This window comes from Alexandromys fortis, unplaced genomic scaffold, assembly GCF_014885135.2.
Source record: "Alexandromys fortis isolate MF-2015 unplaced genomic scaffold, M_Fortis_MF-2015_v1.1 scaffold_6, whole genome shotgun sequence".
Classification (NCBI taxonomy): Eukaryota; Metazoa; Chordata; class Mammalia; order Rodentia; family Cricetidae; genus Alexandromys; species Alexandromys fortis.
Genome location: NW_026067902.1, coordinates 7,252,962 through 7,277,870, shown reverse-complemented (window position 1 = coordinate 7,277,870; position 24,909 = coordinate 7,252,962). Strand labels below are relative to the sequence as shown.

Genomic DNA, 24,909 nt, shown 5'->3' with positions numbered 1-24,909 from the left:
ACCGGGAGGTGGTGGTGCATGCCTTTAATCCCAACTCGAGAGGCAGAGGCAGGCGGATCTCTGTGAGTTCGAGGCCAGCCTGGTCTACAAGAGCTAGTTCCATAGTTCCAGTACAGGCTCCAAAGCTACAGAGAAACCCTATCTTGAAAAACCAAAAAAAAAAAAAAAAAAAAAAAAAAAAAAAAAAAAAAAAAGCCTATTATAGATGGCTCACAGATATTTAGTCTTATCAGAATATGAAGGTTTGAAGGTAGAAAGCATATAGGATGAGACAGATATTTTAATTTTACCATGATGTGCAGGTAGAGGAGAGTGTGAGGGATAAGATAGATATTTTAAAAATAAATTACTTAGTAATAAGAAACTATACATAATACATTTTCCATATGCTACAAAAACTGACGACGAGGGCAAAAGGGAGGCTCACCCCGAGGGCAGCACTTTTCACTACGGAACAGTCTGCCTTCCCAGACAATTAGCCTCACAGTTCTGACATGATGCACACGCAGGTGGAGAAACTTGTCAAGCTGCGCCAGGGCCAGCAGATGAAAACAGCGTGTCCTAATTAGCTAATTACAAAGCACGAACATTTTGGAAAAGGACTCATACAATCCGGCCATTGTCTTGCAAAACATCTGCAAACTGTAGACTTCCTCAGCCCTCAGCCATAGTTCCTGCCCCACTAAGTGGGTGCCTTGTCTCTTCAGAAGCCAAGGTGACTGCTAGTCATCAAAGTCTGGAATGTCATCATAGGAGTAACCCCGGTAGCCTTTGGAGGCATAGTAGGCGATGCGCAAATGATAAAATCCGGGCAGGAACACCAAAATGCCAATGATGAGGACAGGAACAGCTCGGTCTGCCCCCTGGTGGCAGAAGGAAAATATTAGTACCACACAAGTTACACCTTTGTATCTCTTCCTGCTGATCATAAATTGTCACCCCCTCTTTTCTCTTATCCGTGCTGGGGATTGAATTAAGACCTTGGGCATGTTAGGCAAGCACTACACTCCCAATTTCCTTCTGATTACAAATTAACCAGCAAATTCAAAATTATAAAAAAGAAAAACTGTTTATAAGTTTAAGGCTTATTTCCTTCTGCGGTTTCAAACTGTGTGTGTGTGTACGAGCAGGTAAGCACACACCTGTGTGTTTGGTGTCTACAAGTGCACTTGTACGCACGTGTGCCAGAGGTTGACCTCAAGCAACTTCCTCAAGGCTCTTCTTTTTCTTTTTGGCTTTTTGAGACAGGGTTTCTCAGTGTAGCTTTGGAGCTGTCCTGGAACTCACTCTGTAGACCAGGCTGGCATTGAACTCACAGAGATTCGCCTGCTTCTATCTCCCTAGTGCTGGGATTAAAAGCGTGAACCACCACCACCCAGCTTTTTGTTTTGTTTTGTTCGTTTCTCTGTAGCTTTGGAGCCTGTCCTGAAATTAGCTCAGACTCACAGAGATCCACCTGCCTCTGCCTCCTGAGTGCTGGGATTAAAGGCGTGCACCACCACTGCCTTGTTTTTCTTTTTTAAAAAGATGAAGGTTGCTTTCTCACAAACCACCACATTCCACTACTTGGCCCCATAGACTTGTTGCCGTATCATAATGCGAAATGTACTAGTCCAACTTCAAAAGTCCCAACAGCCTTTCCCAGTCTCAACAGTCTAAAAGCCCACCAGCTCTTCTGAGACCGACAGTCGTGGACTCTACCATCCCTTGGAACTGTGAGTCCTGACCTACATGCTTTCTTTTATAAGTTACCTTGGTCATGGTGTCTTATCACAGCAATTGATAATCTAGGGCATGTATTATGCTTGTATGTATGTCTGCACCACAAGTGTGCTTAATCCCAAGAGGCCAGTGGATGTCCTAGAACTGGAGTTATAGCAGCCACATGGGTGCTGGGAATTGAACCCAATCTCCTGGGAGAATAGCCAGTGCTTTTAACCACAGAGCTATCCCTTCAGCCCCAAGATTTATTTTTAATTATGTTCCACATTTATTTGCAATTTATTTTTAATTAAGTTACTAAGAGTAGTCACTGGAAGTGGTCAGAAGTTTCAAGTCCCCCTAGAGCTAGACTTACAGGCAGTTTTGGCCAGCCAGCTCTGGGGATATGCCACCTCCACCCTGCAGTGCTGGGTGACAGAAGCATGCCAAGACATCTGCTTTTTATCTGAGGGCTAGGAACCACAACTCAGAGCCTGAAGCACTTTCTTGATGAGCAACTTCCCTATCACTTTTTAAAATTGTAAACACAACACACTCTTGTCCTCCAATACTACTAATATTAAGTAATATTAAATTAATATTACATAAGCTGCACACACCTCTAATCCTAGCACCCTGGAGGCACAGGTAGGAGGATCTCTAAGTTCAAAGGCAGCCTGGTTTACACAGTGAGTTCTAGGTCAGCTAGAGCTGTGTAGAAAAACCCTCTTAAAACAAAAACAAAACAAAACAAAAATACCCCAACTCTTGCTTAGTCTATAATGGCATGTAACATTCCCTGAAATACATGTTCTACAATTTTACTTAACTGTCATCTGAGCAACTGGATGATGCTTAATTTTTGCTTTTTCAACCATAAAACACCAGTAGGAACTGCATTTTTTTTCTAGATTGTGAAAGAATGGACCCGCACTGTGATCAGAATACCTATTCAGGATAACTTAAGACACAGAGTACATAAACATACCCAAGGGGAAGAACTGCCAAGAACCACTTACGCTTTGACTACTGAAACTCAACGGGACTCTGACCAAACCAATGGAAAAAGGAACCCAATTACAAGGTCCGGTGACCACACTCTTACACAGACTCATGGCCTCTCCCCAGACACTGTGCAACTACGATGCACACGACTCCAGCTACAGCCTTGTGTCAGTCTGGAAGCCCGAAGCCAGGCACAGCTGCAATATTCTAAACTGTATGAGAAGCCGGACCTTATAGGAATTATGGAAACATTTGCTCAAAGGGGAAAAGAAACCATGCCTTGTGATTTTAGTAGAATTTAATCTGGAGCATAAAGAGTGCTCTGGCTCACAGATGAGACCCATGGCGCAATCGCACACGCCCGTTAGCTTACCCCTTTGCTGATGTAGCCGGAAAGCAGGAGAGAGCCTATGATTATGAGGAAGGTGCCAATCAAAAACAGCACGGTGGCTAGTGCAATGGCCTTATAAGGGATCTTAGGAGGGCTTTTCTTAAACTGGAAGAGAGAAATAAAAACAATCAACAAAAATGTCAAGGAACATTATGAAAATACCAGGCCCAATGTACTTTAAAGCAGAGAGGGTAACTAAGAAGCCAAGTGGATACTTCCAGTATCTTAAGTATGTCCTAAGTCAGTCTTACGTCAGTGCAACAAAGCAGGGACATGAGTAGATGATGCTCCTGGCATTCTAAACCCCTCATTACAACTAAGGAAGCCCTTTAAAGCTACTGCCACCTAGCTGTATTACTAAGTACATGTGCACGGAAGCTTACACTAACCTGTGGGGATTTCAGAGTGAGCACCATGCTCTGCAGAGTGAAAAGGTGACTTCTGCAACTGAAGGTAACTTAGCATGCAGTCAGGCAAAAGTTTAGAAATAGAATTTTTCAACTTTCCTTTTTTTTTTTAAAAAAAAAAAAACATTCACTTTTTTTAAAATTATGTGTCTATGTGGAGGTATGTACATGCGAGTGCAGATGCCTGTGCAAGTCAAAGGAACTGGATCCTCCAAGAGCTGTAGTTACAGGCAGTGTAAGCCACTGGACATGAATGGTGGGAATCAAACTAGGGTTCTCTGCAAGAAGAGTACTTGTAGACAGGAGAGATGGCTCCAGGGTCAAAGCATCTGCCTTCCAGATGACCTGAGTTCAATTCCCAGCACCCACATGGTGACTCACAACTCCAGGTCCAGATGACCCCACACCCTCTGCTGGCCTCTTTGAGTACTGCATATCCATGGTGCACTGACAGGGGTTTGGTTCCTAGCACCTGCATAGCAGCTCATAACCTCTAACTCTAGTTCCCAGAGATCCAGTGCTTGCTTTTGGCTGCCTTTGGGCACCAGGCACACACATGGTGCACATGAAAGCAAAACACTCCTACACATTAAACATAAATATAAAACATTAAGAACACTAGAAGACTATGCGCTCTTTAACTGCTGAGCCACCTCTCTGGCCCAAATTTCAGCTTTCTCAAAGCACTACATTCTGAGTAAATTCAGGTCAAGGTCAGAAACGGATTGTGGCTAAAATACAGCATGAACACATACGAAAATGTCACAACGAGCCCCATTATTATGTAGAAATAATATATGCCACTAAAAACATTTCTAAAAAGGTTTAGAGGCAAACCTTCTAAGATTTGGCTCATTTCTGAATCTGATGTTAAGTGTTTGGAAGCACGCCAGAGCTATTCTTTTTTTTTTGTTGTTTTGTTTTGTTTTGTTTTTCGAGACAGGGTTTCTCTGTGGCTTTGGAGCCTGTCCTGGAACTAGCTCTGTAGACCAGGCTGGTCTCGAACTCACAGAGAACCAGAGCTATTCTTACCTTTCTTTTTTTTTTAACATTTATTTATTTATTTATTTATTATGTATACAATATTCTGTCTGCATGTATGCCTGCAGGCCAGAAGAGGGCACCAGACCCCATTACGGTTGGTTGTGAGCCACCATGTGGCTGCTGGGAATTGAAGTCAGGACCTTTGGAAGAGCCGGCAATGCTCTTAACCACTGAGCCAACTCTCCAGCCCTCTTACCTTTCTTCAAATAAGTCCAAAGAGTAATTGATTTATTTACATTTAAAAGAATGGATTCCTTCTTGCTTCTTCACCCTGAATTAACTGATAATGACCCGAGTTTACTCAGAATGCAGTGCTTTGAGAAAGCTGAAATCTGGGCCAAAGAGGTAGCTCAGCAGTTAACAGCACATACTGTTCTGGTGTTTTTAATATGAATACTAGAATATTCTATCCTAAGGGAAAGTGGGGAAAAGGAGATGCTATCCTACTTGCAGTCAGGAGAGGACACAAACTTACTTACTGGCTGTCTGCCATAAAGAGTATCTGTAACTAACTGCATCCCATGATATCAGGAAAGAAGATACTTTCTGTATAACGGAATAAAAGTTGTAGCTACACGGCTTTAGCCCTTCAAGTGAAACTGGAAATGGGTAATCATGTAACTGTTTAAAACGGCCCTGCCAAGACCCCTTCTCCAAGCTGGGCTGGAAGGGTCTTAGAAATAAGCTTCCTTTTTGCTAATCCCAATGACAGATACACAGCTGCATGATTTATTTGTTGGTTGGTTTACTTCCAATTGTGTTACCTGAAGGTCAATGTAGCCATCGTCTGTGCTGGCAAGTCTTGAATATTTTACTTTACTACTGGGGATTCCAGTCGCCAGGTTGGTGCGGGACGGCATCATAACACGGTGGCACAGCTAGTCTGGAAGGAAAGACTGTTACTGCCACAGGAAAAATAGTGCATGACGGGCAAGGGCATCAGGTACGTGCACTGGAGCTCTGCAATGCCACGTTCTAGATCACATACATGGCAACTTAGGCTGCACTGCCCTTACAACGACTGATACCTCTTGGACACGCTAAGCACACTTCCTCTATGTATCTGGCTTGTCTTCACGGAATGACACCGAATGATGCATTTCACATAGCATCAGACCCTGCTACTTTGCCACCAATGTTTCCAAATTCTTCCCAAGTCACACAGAGGTGAGTGAAGACTTGAACTCACAGTTTCAACTCCTCCCTTGCAGTACTGCCTGCCCTTTAACTTTCCTCAGGCTCTTATTTTCAAGTTAACCTTTTGTTTGCGATGGGGGGGGGGGGGAATAAGCAATGGTACACACTCACATCTTCGCTTTGTCTACTCTAGATGTGATACCATCCTAAGAGCAAGCGATCCAAAAAAATCTCATCAACGTGGGTAACTTACTGGCTAATCAATACCACACCAGAAACTTCAGAGCCACCTGCCTCTCTGCTCCCATCCCAAGCATGAAACAAGTGATTTTACTTCCCACATCATGCAGCTCCTGAAAAAATGGATTTAAAAAACCTGTTTTACTCAAACTATTCAAATCAGAGAGCAGTAACAAAATCATAACTACTGTATTGTTTGAGAGTAGGGAAGGTTAAAAAACAATGACGTTTACATTTTAAAAAATTTGAAATTTGAGCTCTTACTGCAGTAGGTGACTAATACCAGCTCCTTAGGAGGACAGGTGTGAATTATGAAGTTGGGGGACAGTCTGGGCTGCATAGTGAGACCATATGCTCTCTCCTACCACAACGGAAATTTGCAGATTCTTTACAAAGTCATAAAATTATGTAAGCAAAGCGGTATTTTAATTGCAAAAGTAATTGTAAAAGCTTATATCATTAAGAAGAAAACTAAGCTGGGCGGTGGTGGCTCACAGCTTTAATTCCAGCACTCAGGAGGCAGAGGCAGAGGCAGGCAGATCTCTGTGAGTTGGAGGTCAGCTTGGTCTACAGAGCGAGTTCCAGGGCAGGCTCCAAAGCTACACAGAGAAACCCTGTCTTGAAAAACAAAACAACACACAAAGAAGAAAACTAAGTATTTCGAAAGCCAGGCCTTCACTGGTGTGGTATTTTGTACATCATCTCCATAAAGGCATGTGGTATTCATTTGGTCTTGGTGAGGTGTCAGACACTGCTATTACAGTCGAGCTAAAGTAACTAGCATGCAAAAACTGTTGCCAAATGTTTCTGCCTTTTTGTTAATTACAGTCTAGCTCAAAGCCGAGTATTAAAAAGCGGCAACGTGTTTCTAAAATTGTTAGATCAAGTTGCGTTAAGTACCAAGATTTTTGGGTTGTCATCCAATAACACGCTTAATTCCTTAAACCTGAAAAGTCAAGCTACCAATAAACGAGTTTTGAGGCAATAAACCACGCCTGCTTTGTATTACATGCTACAAAGTTACGTGCTTTGTCATTATAAACTTGCATCAACACAGAAATGTTGGCGGAGTATGACGGGAAAGGAAGATCTGTGCTTTTTTTAGCCAAGGATTCTAGAAGGGAGTTTATCGCATCCTAAATGACAATTCTAAAACTACCAGCCCGAGTTTCTACTATGCTTTTACCGGTTCCACCGCAACCTTCGCCACCCCCCACACCCCCAAGCACCTGCGCGTGGCGCTGTGGGCAGCCTCCCGCCGGGCTCCGCCGTCGCCACCCACGGTCAGGACCCACGCGAACTTAGCACTGACAAAACTGGCTCCCGGGAGCAGCCTCGGTGGCCGGGCGAGGGCTCGCGGATGGCTTCCGGGAGCGCGCTCCCGCCCCCTATCCGCTAGGCGCACTAGCACCGCTTGCCCAACAGCCAACGGCGGTCAGAGCGCCAGCCCACCGGAAGAGGTGGACGAACAGGCGCCCCGGAAGTGGCGCCACCAGGAAGCCACGTCATCACACCCAGCGGCGCAAGGTGGCAGAGTTTCTCCACGTAGCGTTGGCTGCCCTAGGACTCCCTTCGTTAACCAGGCCGGCCTTGAATTCTGAGTTCCCCTTGCTTCTGCCTCCGGAGTGTTGGGAATACCCAGTGGGCCAGCAGTTTGGTCTTGTGCTGGTGACCCTGGCCTGCCACCTCCATACCTAGATAGAGCCCTTTCTACTGGGATGGAACCCACAGCAAGGCTGTTCATGTGGTCCCAGCTGACTCACCATGCCCAAGTCTGTGCATAGCTGAGCCCCCGGGATCCGGAGGGGTGGGCAAAGAACTGACCAGGAACCTTCCCCTACCCTATTCAGCCTTTCACCCAATCCAGTCTGTACCCACTGGAGTTTTTAGCCCCAAATTCTTTTGCTTGTTTCCCTAACCCCGTCCATGTTAAGAGTTCTAACTATCCTCATGGAACAGTGACCAGTCTTCATTAAGCATGCCCATCACCCCAGAGTTCTGTAAGTGGGGTGTTATTTGCAGCCAATTTCCTTCTCTGCGAGTTGGCACAAAACTTTGAATAGTAGTAGCTACTGGGTATGAGCTCTAACTGATTACCTAGAATTAGCAAAGCAAACGGCCAAACACAAAGTACACTGGGAAAACTAATTTGAGAACTGGAGATAGCTCAAGTGTGGCCCTCCCATAAACCCAGACAAGACTTGCTCTGCAAGCCCTGGGTTTTTCACATGCATGCCCACATAAAAATTAGAACGGGATGGTGGGGTAACTTGGATGATCAGTACTGAGTGAAGGCACTTGTCTCCAAGCCTGAAGAACTGCACTCAGCCCTGGAAGCCACATGGTAGTGGGTGTACCAATGCCTATGAATTGTCTCTGCACTCTACATGTGAGCCTCCACACATACACAGTAAATACAAAATATTCAAGTACTCTTTAGTATGTAGTATGTCATGACTTTTCTTCAAACCCACAAGGCCTTTTAAACCCTTCTTGCTTAGATTAAGTATCCACAAGATTCAAATTAGGCCTTCGAGATGGGGGTCTATGTAGTCCTGGCCAGCCCAGGAAGCTATCCACCTGCCCCTTGCCTCTTGTGCTGGGATCAAAGTATTTTAAAAGCTCCACCTCAAACAAGACTGCTCATACTAGAAAATATCTTAGATAACCTAATCACAGACTAAGGCTAAACATCTATTGTCACCTCCATGATGCATTTAACTCCAGGCTGCTTTAAAATGGAAACAAACAAAAAGCCATTACATAAAAGGGTAACTTCCACTGAGTTCAGAAGTCATGCTTCAAGACACTGTTAACTTTTGAAATTCAGTTAACTTTATTTAAATTGGAAAACATTTCCTGAAACTATTTAGCATCAAGATCATTTATAAAAATCACCAGTATTTCTAATGTAAAAAGTTTATGTAAAAAGAACCAGTTTTTACTTTGGAGTTTATTCTTTAAACAAATTGTGGAGAAGAGAAACAAAAAGTAGGTTATTTACAGAAGATATCTACATATGTACTCAGGTACAGACTCGGTGACAGAAAAGACTTTAAAACATGCTGGCATGTCAGAAGCAGTTCTCAAAGGGGATTAGTTTTCTCAGATTCTAGCAATGCCTAAGATCCTTCTTCATCTTCGATCTTGGGAGCCAAATAATATTTTAAGTGTCCCATGTCAGAAATTTTGTATTCTACAACTGAAAGACAGGAAAAGTTAATTACTGAGGAGTATTATAAATACCACACACAAAACAATGCTCAAAGTTAATATCTTACCAAGAGGTACATCTGCAGACATACTGAGTGTTACTGTAGGAGACAGTGGTGTGGCTTTTGTGAAAAAGTTCAGATACCTCAGTGCAAAAGTTAGCTGAACCGGCTCATTCATGTCTATGGTTACCTAGAGGAGAAAACAGGCTCACTATAGACAACATCAAGAAACTTAGATTAATTCATAATACACAGCACAAAGCAACACCTTTAGTTACCACTTTGGAAGGTTTCTTATGAAAACTTAGAGGAGACTTAGGAAAAGAAACGTATTTAGCTTGTTTCTCCTGTAGAACCGTACCCCAAGCAAGCAAAACAAAGGCAGCTTATCCAGGCAAACACTAATCTTGTCTAAAGAATATAGAGAGGAAAAAGAAATGGAATGGTAGCTAACCAGTAAAGCACTTGACTAGTATGAGTACAAGCAAAGTTCTGCGTTGAATGCCTACACTCAACTCCCACCCCAAAAAGTAACCCGGGCTGGAGAGCTGGCTTAAGGGTTAATACTCAATATTCTCCCCAGAAGACTTAAGTTTGGTTCCCAGCATCCACCTCCAGTAGCTCATAACCAAATCCAATGACTCCAGACCCAAGGGATCTGACACCCTTTTCTGACCTCAGAGACCATACTGACAGACAACTACGTCTAAAAATAAGAAAGACCAACAGATTGAATGCAGGCTAAGGGACACGTTGGCCAATTTCCATTGCATCAGCATCAATTTTATTCAAGTCAAACTCAAACTAATGAAGTAAGAATATGTGAATACTGAAAAATTCCTTAATTTCCTTTCTTGTAGTAATGCTATATATCAAACAAAATTACTTAGGAATTAAATGTGTTGAGATCTGAGGTTGACAGGGAAGCAGAAATAGTTCAGCACAGACTGTGTGTGTACATACATATATAGTCTAATTCTTATACATTTATTTTAAATTCATGCAGAGGACAAGTTGATGCTTGTGCCAAGCACTCTAGAATTTCACCATATTTAGCCCTAAAATAATTTAGTTCAGACTGCAATCCTGTTGCCTGTGCCTCAGTCTAAGTTGACACTCAACTCTGCTCAGCCTGCTTCTGCACCATTAAATGGGCTAGCACATGAACCTCCAACTCATAAGCTACTACTAGAACTACATGATCCCAACAGACTTTCACAACCCCAACCATTTTCTTCTGTTCACATGCTAACCCTCACATATTTGTCAGTCACTTCTAGGAAGCAAAACGTTGGACACCTAGTTTTCCAATCCCATCCGTGATAACACATGGAGTTCAAAGACAGCCTGGCCTACTCAGACTCCATCTCAGAAAAGCTAGGGCCAGAGAGCTGGCTCAACAGGTAAGCTTGTACTTCCCTTTCAGACATTATGCAACAACTCTTGCTACTTACAGCTTCCTCCTCTTTATCAACGTTACTTGTTTGTGACAACTTAATGTGTCCATTTCCAAGCTCTCCACTTGCAGAAAACGTCACCCCATTCTTTGCACAGGATATTACCACAGCATCTCCAATATGGCTAAGGTCTCGGCATATGCGTGCAAATTCACCAGAAGGCATCTTCACTACACAGCTGTACTCCTGTTCCTGTAAATCCCAAAGTTAAAGGTCAGTAATGACAAGCGTGAAGACTGCTTCACTTTCTCTAATTTTAGACCGGCAGAGCTTAGTGAAATTGTGCCATTCATTCCAAATCCGACAACCCCACTGTGGAACATGCAGCAGCTGCTATCACAGCTTGGGAAAATACACCATCAAAAACAAGATACTCTGCCAGCACCCAGGAGGCAGAGGCAGGCAGATCTCCATCTAGTCTACAGAGTGAGTTCCAGAACAGCCGGGGCTACAGAGAGAAACCCTGTCTAGAAAAACCAAAACAAGATACTCACAGGGATTCCAAGTTGCTCAACATCTAAGTCCATTAACTTCATTTCATAGTCTGAAACTTTCTCTTGATCTAACAAAGAAAAGCAAATGTTACTGAAGCACATGTTTACAACTATGATGTAAAATTTATAACCATAATAATTCTGATGTTTAGTGTCGAGAAACAGAACATCACACTTTGTTTTCTATAACTGAATTTTAAAGGTGTTAACTTACTTGGTGCTTCAAATACAAGCGCTAAGGTGTCAGCGTTATCTTCAGCCCTCAGTGTAATTATGTCTTCATTGCCAGCACATTTTAGTATTTTGGACATGCTACAAAACAAGACACAAGGCTTAACAACATGGGCTCAACAGCTACGTTCTTAAAGGCAATTTCAAGATGTTACCATTTCACACCCACCCCGATGGAGGAACAGTTAAACAGGCTACTCCAAATACCCTCGGAGTGAAATCTTTAAAGAATGTAAAGAAGTGATACTAATTCATGTATCTGTAGCAAAATTAAGTCACACATAGCCATTGAACACGCACATCCAAGGAGCCGAGGCAAAGCTAAAAACTAAGACTGGCAAATTTTCCCACAAATGATGCGCAGTAAAATTTCGGAATCCAAGACCAGAAACTGTCTATTGTCTCTCTAGGTGGACATTTTCACTAGCACACGTTTAGTAGGCAGCTAAAATTAGCCAGGATCAGGTTGTTTCACTAAAAAGCTGCTGGCATTTAATGAGCAGATCTCTGGAGCGGGCATTTTCCCGCCGGCACCCGTTTTGTGGCTTTGGCGGGGAAACAGCGGGTTCGCGCGGCCGCCAGCGCGGGCTTTTCAGAACGCGCGCTTCGCTGGGCTCCGCCCCCGGTTCCACAAGCCAACCAGAAGGCGCGGATTACCACGCCAGCCAATGAGAGCGCGAGGCCGGAGCCCCGCCAAGAGCCGTGGCGGGAGGGCTAGGGCCCAGCTCCCGCCACCCGCTCACCTGGTGAGGTTCACGCCCATGGCCAGGTTGCGGTCGCAGCGGTACGTGTCGAAGCCTTCGGAGCGCAGAGTGAGCTGCACCAAGGAGACGTGCGACGAGTCCATGCTCTGCAGGTTCACGCCGCCCGAGCTGATGTCCCAGCAGGCCTCGTTGATGAGGTCTTTGAGAGCCTCCAACACCTTCTTCAGGATGGAACCCTGAACCAGGCGAGCCTCGAACATCGTGGCGGAGTCGCGACAACTAGATGCTAGCTAGACACTGACGGAAGCGAGGTCTGGCCGCCGAGCTCTCCCGGTTCGCGATGCAGAAGTGGCAGCGAAGACCCAGAAGGAACGACTGGAGCCCACTGCGCCCGCAACCGTTTAATGCTGCCGCATCCTCTGCGCGCGCTCTTCCCGTGCTCGAGGGTCACGACGTCACCGCGCTGCTCCACCCACCTCCCCTTCCGGACCAATCGTATCTGTGGGTCGCGCAAGGCCCGCCCAGTCGCGCACGCGGAGGCGGGGCTGCGGCGTACGAGCCTGGGTGGCGTGGGGCATCATGGGATCCGCATAGAATGTCGTCAAGGCCCTGCTTTGTGGCGTAGGCTCGGTTGCTTTTTCTTTCCTGGGATGTTTCCGCGCCACTGAAATAAAAGTCACGTACGAAACGAGCTCTGCGCGGCGGCCCGCCTGAAGCCGAAGAATATACCTACATCAAACACTACAAAGCGCGTTCCTTTTGCTACTATGTAAGCGAAAACGCTGCAAAATATCGAGTAATAAAGAGGCCACCGAATCTTAACCCCGATTTCATAACACTTCACTGTGTGCGTTGCTCGGAACTTTTCTCCCTATAGATTAAAGAATACCTTCTTACCGTGAACACTTCTGCAAAGAACCACAAAGTATCACTATCTCGCAGATATATAACCCACAGGTGCCACCTACTTGATTAGTTTGTTGTAGTGCCCGTTTCCCGTATTTTCCTAACTGTAGGTGTTATTAGGTGCTTTCATCTTAATTTGAGGCTGGAGATGAACCCAGCCTGAACTTATCTAAGCCGGGGATGAACCCAAGGTCTCGACAAAACTCTTTGAGCTAGACGCTAAGCACCAATAATCTCATTTTAAAATCTCTTCCCATTCGGGAAAACGTCAGCTATTACAGGTGGAGCGTCTTTCACTGTTCCTGGGCTGCTCCATTTTGTTCTACTGAAATTTCTTTTTCCTATTGATTATAAGGGTGAGGAAAACTGAATGCAGGTCATAGGCACCAGCTACAAACGGATATAAAGCTAATTGTTTTTCTATTTCTAATGTTTTTTTATTTTTGGTGATGGATAAAATATATTTGATGCTTAGTGTAAAATGTTAGTGTGAAACACCACAGCTATTTCAAATGCCTCTTCTAACTGTATAGAAATTCATTGAGTTGTTATAGAGTTTTGGTGTGTGATGTTTTTATTTATTTGCAAGTTTTTAAAATAATAAGGCTTATAAAATTTTAAAAACTTTAATATTTTAGCTGATAAGAATGGTTTACAACTGTAATTCCAGCACACGGGAAGACTGAGGGTGGGTGGTAATGGATTTTAAAGTTGGCTTTGACCATCTGCCTAGACTGACACAAAGGGGAGAAAAGGAATATTTTACATATGATAGTATTAATCAGGTATCTTGTATACGTATCTTTTTCTTGTTTACAGCATTTCTCTTTAGGTCAGTCTTGTTTGTTTTTGCTTTTCCTCTCTTGGAGATCTAGCCAGAAAATTGCATAAGAACTCTTTATCATTGAGTAGAAGAACACTCCTACTGTCCAAAGCCAAAGAGGTTCAGGAGTTTGAGGTCATCCCTGGCTACATGACAAGTTTGCAGCCAGCCTGAGCTACATGAAACCTTGCCCTGCCCCCCCCCAAAACCAAAAAAACAAAAATGAGCATAGTGTGGGGGGGCTGTCAAATGTAAGTTCAAGTGAATATAAATTCAGTAAGAAAAATACTTTGATAAATTCTTATGAGATCTTGCTTGTGTTTTTCTAAACAAATATTCGATAAGACATGAAGAATGACATGACTTTTAAAACTAATATTCCTGCCATTCAGTGGTGGCTCACACCAGGACAGGTTCCAAAGCTACAAAGAAACCCTGTTTCAAAAAACAAAAAGAAACAAAACAAAAAAGAGGGAGTTGCTGTGGTCATGGTGTCTCTTCACAGCAGTAGAAAGTTCAGCTGAGACAGAGGGAAGACTAATGAGCAGGAAAAAAAAAAACAAAAACAAAAAAACAGGAATTGAGGAGGCATAAGGGAATGTGAAGGAAGCAAATTCTTTGCCTGGGGATAGAGGAGACTTTTTTTTTTTTTCTTTTTTGGTTTTTCTAGGTGGGGTTTTCCTATGCAGCCCTGACTGTCTTGGAACTCATTCTGTAGACCAGGCTGCCTCTGCCTCCCAAGTGCTGGGATTGAAGGATTGAAGGTGTGAGGAAGAGGAAGATTTTTTTTTCCTTTTGATTTTTTTGTGCAATCGAAAGAAAGGTATTAAAACTGACATAAAGTACTATTAGCATGACTTCTAGAACTGTTTGAGTAATGAATTCTTGCTCCCCACAATGCTGATTTTAGGTGTGCGTTCAGTTAACCAGTTCAATTCACTACTTGGTGTGATCTGGATAGGTCTGATGATGCTAATTGAGAACTTTGTTCAGGTCGAATTCTAAGTTATTATCTAGTTGAATACACGTTTCATAACTCCATAACTCTGACTTCTATTAATTGGTTTCCAGGTCTTGGTTTATCTTATTTGATGTGTGTGGGTATTTTATCTCCATGTATGTCTGTGTGCTATGTGTGCAGCTGGTGCTGTCAGAGGCAGGAAGAGGATATTGTATGTCCTAGGTCTGGAGTCACAGACGTTGTGGCCTGCCATGTGAGCGCTGAGAGCCAAACCTCTGCAAGAGCAACAAGTGCTCTTAACCTTTGAGCCATCTCTAGCCCTGTATTTTGGTTTTTGAGACAGGGTCTCTCACGTATGCTAGACTGGACTTGAACTCACTATATAGAGGAAGATGTCTTCAGACTTTTGATTCTCTTGTCTCTACCTTTCTCATACTGGTATTACAGATGTGTACCCTCATCACACCCAGTTTGTGGGGTGCTGGGGACTGAACCCCATCTGTGTGGGTGCCATGCAAGCACTCTACCCACTGAGCTACATCCCAGCCCTCTCGCCTTCAACTACATGATTAGTACCCAAAAGGAGAGCATCTGGATAGTAACCTTTACTTGTCCCAAAGATGCGGTCGCTCTGAACTGATGCTCTAAGTTTTTTAGATGCTTTGATAGATAAAGCAGTGACAAATGGTGTTGGTCCAACTGGTGCTCCCACAGACTTCAAAGCATTTACAAGTGTTTTAAAATTATCATCCGTATGCTTATTTTTAGAGACAAGAAAGAGCAGCTTTTGTGGTCTGACGGCAGTGGTATTTTTTATCTGATAAAAGAAAACAAAACCCCAAACCCAACAAAAACAACAGCCAGCTGAGCAGCAAGAGCACCTAAGTATTTGTGCAAAGTTGTTAAAAAGGAAACAAAATTCATCGTTCAGAGCTTCTGAAGTTTGTCTAAGTGTTATACTGCCACTTTGACTCCATTCTTCCTCTTCCTCTTCCTCCTCCTCCCCTACCCCTTCTTCTTTCAAAACAGGGTTTCTCTGTGTAACAGACCTAGCTGTCCTGGACCTCACTCTGTAGACCTGCCTGGCCTATAAACTCACTTGAGATCTGCCTGCCTCTGCCTCCCAAGTCCTGGGATTAAAGGTATGTGCCACCACCGCCTAGCTCACTTGAATCATTTTTAACAGGAATTGAAATATACTCAGAGACCAGTATCATTTATTTATTTGTCTTTTTCAGATACTTTCTGAAAACTCACAACTCAGATCGAAATTGCTAAGAAGAAACTGTACCTCCCTGTTGCAAAGACCTCTTACTGTTAGATTACAATATGTTTTAGGGCTGGGAGCCCCCGATTTTCACCAGGGCAACGCTGGAGCAATACTAGTGTTACTGAGTTGGGGCAGCTAATGGGAACAGTGACTACAGTGTGATTTTGGTAATACACTGGGTTTTAATTTTTACTATTTTGTAGCTTCCAGCTAAATACAGGTTTAAAATCCATTCATCAACTTCTTAGGCTATGTCAGGCATGTAGGGGAGCCATAGAAACATTCCAAAAATCAATTATGGGAGTAGCTTACTCGTAGAATATGTTAACATAAGCTAGGCCTGAATTCTGTCTTCAGCACAAAACAAGACATAGACTTAAGACAAGAAATTTGTAATACTTTGTGTAATGGTTAAATAAAACGGTGCTGTTCCCTCGTGTGGCAGCAGTGGGCAGTGGGCATGAGACCATTCCGCAGGTCCCTGAAGGCAGCTGGTCCCGGGCAGGAAGCCCCTGAGTGGCCCACAGGCCATGAGTGGCAGTGGATCCCAGGCAGGGAGTAGTGTGGTGGGTGAGAGATGGAGAGGGATAGGCACGGCCTGCAGATATTTATTTAGTGGGTTATGGAAGGGAAGGGGAGAGGGAGGAGAGAGAGAGAGAGATATGCAGGAATACATACACACAGATACACACATTTATAAACACACATGCACACAGAGAGGAGAGGAGCCACGGCAGCAGCTACCTCTTTGGGAGAGAGGAAAAGGAGAGGCTCAGACTGGAAGCTGAAGAAAGACCCGCCTGCCTCTGTGGTGGACAGGGAAGGCAGTAGGCGGGGCTTGTCTTGTCTTTTTTTTTTTTTTTTTTTCCTTTGGCAGGGTCTCATTGTGTAGCCCTGGCACAGGCTACATAGATCAGATCCACTTGTCTCTTCACTTGTGCTGGGAAGAAAAAAGACATATGATTTGAACGAGACAAACCAACCAAAGTGATTTCTAAGCTCGGTGCCTAGACGGAATCAATGCTCATTAATTTACTAAGCACGGCTTGACAAGGCAACCTGCGCTTAAGTTTGGGTTTCACCTCTGCTATGAAGCCCTCTGCTCAGAGGTCCACCTGGTCTCTCCATTTGGACTCCAGGCCGAGAGCAGCAAGTGATGGCTAGTTTAGACCGCCGGGGGGCGCTGTCGCCTCCCAATAACGGGTTACATCCTGCGCGGGCACACGCGGTAGGACGCAAGCGCCCATTGCTTCGTTTTGCTCCCCTATCCCGCCCCCTCCTTGTTTTGTCCAATGAGCTCCTTCATCTTCTCGCACCCACCCCCTTCCTTCCCGCTGCCCCGCCCCCTAGCGTCTAGGCTCCGGGGCCGAGATGGCGGCGGTGCGCGTGCGCGCTGGCTCGCAGCTTCCTGGGAGGAGGAGCGAGCGGCCTCCAGGGAGGCAGCGGCTCTGCTCTCCGGGTAAGGGCGGCGGCAGCGGCGGTGCTGGGCGGGGCCGGGCTCGGGGTTAGCGGCGCGGCTGCAGGAACTGTGCGAGGCATTGCGGGGCTGCGAGGCGCTCGGGCCCGCGGAGAGGCCGTGCGCGCTGAGTCGACCTCCGCGGCCACCGCGCTGCTCGTCCTGGGTGACGTCGCACCTTGGTCCCCAGCATGACCGAGCTACGGCAGAGGACTGTCCGCGAGGACGCACCGCCGGAGGACAAGGTAGAGGCGTCGTTGAGTGCGGTGGGCGGGGGGCGCCGGCAGTCTCGTCCTCTGACCTTTGTAGCGGCCCTCGGCACCGGGCCTGGGCTGCGCAGAGGGTCGGCGGGCGTCCTTCGCTCGTGGGGTAGCCGTCCGCGGGCGCGGGGAGTAGCGCGTGAGCCCTGGGGTGGGGGGTGGGGCCCATGCTTTTCCTAGGCCTTCCCGGTGTGGAGACTGGACACCCCACAGACCTTGCTTGGGGCTCGGTGAGTGCGATGTAGGCTCACCGCTCGCTTTAAAAAAGCTGTCGTTAACTGGGGAGTGGGGGGAGACTCAGGCCATAGCATTTGTTCCCTGGGAGATTAAAACCCTATTTTGAACATGATTAAAACATTAAATCTGTTGGGGTCTATCCGGGAGGCGTCTTGATTCACGCGGTGTGCCGTCCAGTTAATGAGCAGGTGTGTGCTCCCAATGGTGGGTTTGTTTACTGCGCCAAGTGTGGGCATTGATGGGGTAAAGGAGGAAGGTAAGGAGGAGGCCATTTTGGCAGGGACACAACCAATGTGGGGAGCGTTCCTTTGAAAGTGCAAGGTTTGTGTGGAGAAGTTGGGAAAGGTGGAGAGTGCTTATGTTACTGTGGACGTTGTGTGGCCTTGCGCTTCTCAGCTTAGCAGTGGTCAGGATCGGTGATGTGTAGAACAGACTGAGGGGTCCTGGACCAGAATGATGGAGATGCTTTCTTAGGCTCGCAAGCTGATACGGAAATAAGGGTTTCTTCTGACGGTTTCTAGCCTGTCTTCGATATTGCAGCATCTGCCGCGTTTCCTCTGATTAATAGTTGACAAGGTTTAATATCTTTTTGTTTGTTCGAGATAGGCTTTCTTGGTGTTGTAGCTAGCTCTGGCTGGCCTGGAACTCGCTCAATAGATCAGACTGGGCTCGAACCTAGAGATCCTGCCTTCCAAGTGCTGGAATGAAAGGTGTGGACCATCATGCCCGGCTTAGTATCACCTCCCCTTTCCGTTTTTTTTTTTTTACATCAAGCCTACATTTTTCCTCTGAACTTTTGTTTGGTTTTAGACAGAATCTCTCCATGAAGCCCTGCTTGCTGGCTTGGACGTCATCCATCTCTGCCTGCCTTTGCTAGAGTTAAAGGCATGAACCATCCAGCCAGCTTGTACCTTTTGACTGTGTTTAAATGGGCTAGAGAGGACATCAGGAAGGAAATAGGCATACGCTTTAGTGACAGTACACCAACCGCAGTTTTACCAGGAAGAATGTTTCAGATGAAAGATAACTTTGTTACTACTGTAGACAGTGGTCAGCAGAGGAGAGCTCTACCCCTTTGGAGAAAGTTTAGGGCTGAGGTCCAGATTTCTTAGTGTCTTGCAAAGACAGAATTTACAGATCTCTAATCCTCCCCCTTGAGTATGGTAGATTGGCCCTGGATCCTCGCTGGTGAGTTTGAAGGCTACACTGTGAGCCCCTGTCTAGTTAGTGGGGGTTCTGGACGCAGGAGGTAGAAGTGGGAGAAGAAAAAAGGCCTAGAGGAGCGGAGTGTGGTGCTGCACCATTCCTTCCCAGCAAAGGCAGAGGCAGGTGGATCTCTCGAGTCCTCTGAGTGAGACCAACTTGGTCTATGGAGCAAGTTCCAGGACAGCCAGGGCTATATAGAGAAACTTTGTTTTTTTGGGGGGTGGAGTGGGGAGCCTAATCTGGTGGATTACAGCAAACCCCCCCCAACTATAATAACTAGATAAGATAAAACGTCTGTGACGTTAGCGGGTGAAGCAGTTTCTACACTCACTGCCCAGCTTTTTGGCTCCATTCCCCAAGCATTATTGAATTCTTCCATTCACATCCATATTTTACATAGAGAGGGTCTGAGGAGCTGTCTAGCCTTAGTAATTACAAGTGCTTTTAAAGCGCGTGTCATGGAGGAGGCTTGTGGTTGTGAGGTCTGTTAGGTGTATGCTCCCTAAAATATAGCAGTTATGCATTCTGTTCAAAAGATTGTTGTAGGCAATTAGCTTGTGCAGGGTAATGATTGTTTATTATATCTAAATCATAATTGGATTTTTTAATAAAATAAAAATATATAAAAATTATTTTAATAGAATAAAATGGGATTTTAAAAATAAAAAATATTTCTAATAAAAAGTACATTAGGAAACATTTAAAGATACATTATTTTCTTTTGATGAATAATATATGTAGTGAGATTTTTTGAGACAGAATTTCTCTTTGTAACAGGATGTCCTGGAACTTGTTTTGACTGATCTTTTTTTTTTTTTTTTTTGGTTTTTTGTTGAGACAGGGTTTCTCTGTAGCTTTGGTGCCTGTCCTGGAACTAGCTCTTGTAGACCAGGCTGGCCTCGAACTCCCAGAGATCCGCCTGCCTCTGCTTCCTGAGTGCTGGGATTAAAGGTGTGCGCCACCACCACCCGGTGACCAGACTGATCTTGAACTCACAGAGATCCACCTGCCTTTGCCTCTGGAGTGCTGGGATTAGACGCATGCACCACCACTGCCTGGCTTAAAAAAAAAAATTAAAAAAGATTTGTTTTTATTTATGTTTCTGTGCCTTTTTAAGGAAACGAATTGTGGAATTTGAACTCTGTTACTTCCTATTTCAAGAATCCAAAGAACAATTTTCAGGTCAGTTTTTTAAGGGGCAATCTTGAAAGATTCCTCTAAATGCTGCAGTTGCTAAACTGTGTTTGCAAATCTGTCTTGTTAGTAGACAATCACCACTATCAAAATAATCTGGAGAATGTGTTTATAAAGGTCAGGAGGTATTTTGATATATTTAGCATCCTAGAATGGAATTCTCAAAGCACGTTGCTAATAAAGGAAATGTTCTCTGGGATCTAGAGTCCCAAAGCAGTTGCCAGACTAAGACCCCTGGAAGTTAGCTTTAGCAGAGTCTGCGCTGCCTAGTCATGTTTTCTCAGCAGAGTTTAGGAAGCAAGAGGATGAAACCTGGACCAAAATACTGAAAACGATTGGTTTGTCATTTCAGGAGATTGTTATTATGTGCTTAAATGGAAGGCTCTGGGTTTTTGCTCTACTTAGATGCTGAAATGGTGTGAAAATTACAGCTTTAGTTGTTTCAAAGTTCCATTCTAGATGGATGAAGTTAGTATAGATAGGCAGCGAGTTATTTATTGATCTACCTGTCTATCTATTGATTTATTTTGAAACGGGGTCTTATGTTCCCTACTGGTACACAGGCTGGCTTCAGACTTGCTTGTGTGTAGCGCAGGCTGGTCTTGAATTGGAAGTCCTTCTGTCTCTGTCTTCCTGGGGCTGGTGTTATAGGTGTATGCCTCACCTGACTAGAAAGGAGAATTCAAGTTTTAGCTGTAGACAATCTACCTTGTGCCTGGGCTCCGCCACTTTACCACTTCAATAAGTCAGTTCATCAAGCCCTAAACTATAGATGGTGAAATTGCAAGGGCTTCTTCCAGTCACTTGACTGGGTTCAGTGTATACACGGGGTATACACTAAGACAGTATGGTGCACTGTAAGAACACGGCAGCTACTGTGGCTGCTGGTTAAAGTAGATTTTTTAAAGGATTTAAATTAGTATTGTTTTTTTTGTCTTGCCATGTGTTTAAACCTTAACCTAAAGTTATGTTTAGAATAATGCTTGGCCTTCTGTGACCTGTTTTGAGTTCATTTCCTTGATGAACTTTTTAGTGCTCAGATGACGCACTTTAATTGTAGAAAGAACACTAGGTGTTAGCATGTGCAGTCTTTGTCTCCTTGGTACCAGGAAAGTGGATCCCAGGGCTTCAAACATTGAGCAAGTGCTCTACCACTGAGCCATATCTCCAGCCCTCTTGTTACTTTTACTTTCTCTGTCATTATGTTGACTAGGCTGGCTTTGAAGTTGAATTCCTCCTGCTTCAGCACCCTGAGAATAGGCAGGCAACAGGCTCGTGCCTCCTGGTCTGGGTTGTAGTTATCTTCTTCCATAGCATTAGCTATGATAAACCTCAAGACTCTCCTGAATAATTAAAAATCTTTTTTTTTTGGTAGATTTTTGAGACTAAACTACTGAAATTTTATTTTAAGATCTGTAACTAGGTTTTCAGAAGCAGAATTACGTTTTTTATTTTTATAATTAAAAAAGATTATTTTAAACGTATCAGTGTTTTGCATGAATGCATGTTTATGTACTACATGTGTGCCCATGGAGGAGGTCATCAGATCCCCTAACTGGAATTATTGATGATTGTGAGCAACCATGTGGGCGCTAGGAACCAGTGCTGTTAACTACTGAACCATGCCTGTGTGAGACGTGCATTGGCAACTGTGGAGGCCAGAGGATAACTTGCAGGAGCAGTCTCTTTCCTTCTGCTTCTTGGACCCTGGAGATTGCACTCAGGTTGTTGGGTTGGCAGTAAACATCTTTACCCATTGAGCCATCTTGCTGGTATTTATGTTGGTAAAACAATATTGTTTTATTTTAAAGACTCAGTTACTTCCCCATTTATTACTGCTGGAAATGACTTTTCCCACAAAACTGATCTTATTAAAAAAAACTGTGTTGTGCATTTGTATGTTTTTCTTCTCTTTCTTTCTTTCTTTCTTTCTTTCTTTCTTTTTTGGTTTTTTGAGACGGGGTTTCTCTGTAGCTTTGGAGCCTGTTCTGGAACTTTGCTCTGTAGACAAGGCTGGTCTCGCATTTGTATATTTTTTTTAAAGTAACTTATCTATTAGATGTAGATGGGTTGATAGTGTGAAGTCATTTAACTTTTTTCTCTCATATTGCATAATGCTGCCTTTAAGGATATAGAATTAATGCATTAATTTACAGTCTTTAGGAGTTCCTGTACTGATGAGTTTTGGTTTGGAAAAAAAAAAGCCTAAATTTTATCTGTTTTTTTTGTTTTTGTTTTTAATTCCTTTATGTTTTTTGGGACAGAGTTAAGACTATAGAGTCCTGGCTGCTCCAGAACTCAATGTGAAGGCCAGGATGACCTTGAACTCAAAAGATCCTCTGCTGGGATTAAAGGGATGTGCCACCACTTAAGGCCTAATTTTCTTATGTAGTTATAAATAAAAGATTGCAAAATCATCTTTTAAAACGTAAAATATAAAAGCAAGTGAGGTTTTAGTGCATGTGTGAGTGTGGGGGTGAGAACTTTTGTTTTGGTTTTTCGTGGCTTTGGAGCCTGTCCTGGAACTAGCTCTGTAGACCAGGCTGGTCTCGAACTCACAGAGATCTGCCTGCCTCTGCCTCCTGAGTGCTGGGATTAAAGGCATGCGCCACCATCGTCTGGCGAACTTTTTTTTTTTTTAAAGAAAAAATACTGCACTCCCTCATGGTCTAGTGGTTATTAGGATTTACACTTTCACCTCTCTTGCCTGGGTTTTATTCCTGGTCAGGAAAGCCTCTCCAGGCTGGGTGGTGGTGGCGGCACAGGTCTTTAATCCCAGCACTGGGGAGGCAGAGGCAGACAGATCTCTGAGTTTGAGGCCAACCTGGTCTACACAGTGAGTTCCAGGACAGCCGGGGCTGTTACATAGAGAAACCCTGTCTGGAGAAACAAAACAAAAGAAGAAAAAACAATAACGAGGAGAGAGACAGACAGACAGAAGGCAATTCTCAGTTATTGGTTCTCTGATTTTTATATTTTGAAGTCCAGCCCTGAGAGTAGCCACTGGGACATCTTTGAGTGGAGCTCCCTGTTTGGCTTGGCCACCACAGAACTCCATTCAGGGCAGTGTGTGAGGCTTAGAGCAAGTGCTGTCCAGGCATGACTAAGCATCAGGACTGTGTGGTCTAGCATCGTCAGTCATCAATGTCAGCAGGTCCCAGAACATTCTCTCTTCAGTCAGCTGTGGGCTGCAACCCAAGGCCTTGTACATGCTAGGTAGATTGTCTACCAACTGACTCACCTATATCACAGACTCTATACCTATTTTATTTCTAGTGATTTTTTTTCCTGATTTAAACAATTGTTTTTGTTTTTGGTTGTGCATGAGGTTAAACCCAGGCTATAATGGTTGCTACTTCAAATATTCTATACTGCTAGCCCTTAAAAAATTAAAAACTAATGTGTGTGTGTATTCTATACCCCTAGCCCTGAAAATAATCTCTCTCTCTCTCTCTCTCTCTCTCTCTCTCTCTCTCTCTCTCTCTCTCTCTCTCTTTCTCTCTCTCTCTGTGTGTGTGTGTGTGTGTGTGTGTGTGTGTGTGTGTATGTAGGTTGGGGGAAAGTTTTGTGAATCAGTGCTCTCCTTCCACTTCTCTTTGTGTCTGAACTCAGGTCACGGTCTCACAGTTCAAGCCCTCAGTGTTTTGAGACAAGATCTCATGGAATTCAAGCTAGCCCTGGACCCTTGATCGTTGTGCTTCTGCTTCCTGAGTGCTGAGATTATGGGCATGTGCCACTGTCCCCAGCTGAAAAACTCAAAGTGAATCTCTGTCATACATTTCACCGTTCAAATAATCATTCTTTGGATTGTTTGAAGCATCTTGTCCATGTGTCTAGTTTTCCTAATTGCCTGCATTCTGGGGTTGTGTAGCCTGAGCAGACTCCTTCATAGAGCTTGTTTACCTGCTTCTGTGCTCTGACAGCGCTGGTCCTCCACTGGCGCAAGAGGCTGTGGGGTTAGAAAAGTCCAGCCACTCCTCCAGTTTGGAAGGACTTGGCTCTTGACAATTAAGTTTGCCAGAGTCTTGTTAAATGAATACTGATTTGTTCCTGGCGTTAAGCAGAGTTTCTGCTTCCCAAGTCTGGCTCTGTAGTAGCTGTGTGGGGAAGTGGTTACACCCCACCCCCACCCTCAATTAGCCACCGTCTTTGTGCCCGTCGCTGATCTTTGACCTCGTGTTTATCCAACAGTAGGGATGGCATTGGATCCACAGAGTGACCTCAAAAAGTTAAATTTTATCATGTTATTTTAAGTGGCAGTGCGTGCTGGGTCAGGATTTGAGGGAAGGGTTACTGTGAGGCTCCTTCCTCCTGCCGGTGTTTCCCCAGAGACACACCCCCTTCCTGAGGGTTGGCACCTGTGGAAAGGCCATGCTCTGTCTTGCCAAGATCAGATGTCCTTTCGATTTGGTGCCTGTGGCATCAACCTCTGTGCAATAGGGTCTCTCCAGAGTCATCTTGAGTGTTCCTGAAGACTTGATTGAGAATTTGAAAAAGTCTTTGGGTCCTGGGATCCACGGATTGTTTTTGAATCTTTGATATGGAGAGATGCCTGTCATGGACTCTTCCC

General features: G+C 44.5%; 3 protein-coding genes across 4 annotated transcripts in view; 1 reads left to right on the top strand and 2 right to left on the bottom strand.

The window, feature by feature from the left end:
• Positions 1-262: 262 nt before the first annotated feature.
• Positions 263-7,357, bottom strand: Tmem230 (transmembrane protein 230). Of its 2 annotated transcripts, XM_050134102.1 has the most exons (5): positions 7,155-7,357; positions 5,939-6,038; positions 5,313-5,431; positions 3,080-3,202; positions 263-863 (listed from the first exon to the last, which is right to left on the bottom strand). In XM_050134102.1, exons 3-5 carry the CDS (start codon positions 5,409-5,411, stop codon positions 723-725), a joined length of 363 nt encoding a protein of 120 aa, XP_049990059.1. In that variant the 5' UTR covers positions 5,412-5,431; positions 5,939-6,038; positions 7,155-7,357; the 3' UTR covers positions 263-722. The 2 variants fall into 2 exon arrangements, with proteins under 2 accessions (XP_049990059.1, XP_049990058.1); XM_050134101.1 differs by lacking the exon at positions 5,939-6,038 and having other exon boundaries at positions 7,155-7,355.
• A 1,380-nt stretch (positions 7,358-8,737) lies between these two features.
• On the bottom strand, positions 8,738-12,464 carry Pcna (proliferating cell nuclear antigen). Its single transcript, XM_050134100.1, has 6 exons — positions 12,066-12,464; positions 11,306-11,403; positions 11,092-11,159; positions 10,595-10,789; positions 9,207-9,330; positions 8,738-9,127 (listed from the first exon to the last, which is right to left on the bottom strand). Exons 1-6 carry the CDS (start codon positions 12,284-12,286, stop codon positions 9,048-9,050), a joined length of 786 nt encoding a protein of 261 aa, XP_049990057.1. The 5' UTR covers positions 12,287-12,464; the 3' UTR covers positions 8,738-9,047.
• Positions 12,465-17,403: 4,939 nt separating this feature from the next.
• The window catches only part of Cds2 (CDP-diacylglycerol synthase 2), a 46,654-nt gene continuing 39,148 nt past the window's right edge, over positions 17,404-24,909 (top strand). Inside the window, exon 1 of the mRNA XM_050134097.1 lies at positions 17,404-17,687. Coding sequence (XP_049990054.1) covers positions 17,634-17,687 — 54 coding nt within the window. The 5' untranslated portion in view covers positions 17,404-17,633. The remainder of the gene's footprint in view (positions 17,688-24,909) is intronic.

Bases quoted from the DNA above. Each gene is read 5' to 3' on its own strand.
- Tmem230 (XM_050134102.1), bottom strand. From the start codon at position 5,411: ATGATGCCGTCCCGCACCAACCTGGCGACTGGAATCCCCAGTAGTAAA. The intron at 3,203-5,312 runs GTAACACAATTG...TCTCTCTTCCAG, and splicing joins ATGGCTACATTGACCTTCAG to TTTAAGAAAAGCCCTCCTAA. The intron at 864-3,079 runs GTAAGCTAACGG...TTCTGCCACCAG, and splicing joins CCGGCTACATCAGCAAAGGG to GGGGCAGACCGAGCTGTTCC.
- Pcna (XM_050134100.1), bottom strand. From the start codon at position 12,286: ATGTTCGAGGCTCGCCTGGTTCAGGGTTCCATCCTGAAGAAGGTGTTG. The intron at 10,790-11,091 runs GTGAGTATCTTG...TGGGATTTACAG, and splicing joins TTGAGCAACTTGGAATCCCT to GAACAGGAGTACAGCTGTGT. The intron at 9,331-10,594 runs GTAAGTAGCAAG...TTTCTCCTCTAG, and splicing joins TTGATAAAGAGGAGGAAGCT to GTAACCATAGACATGAATGA.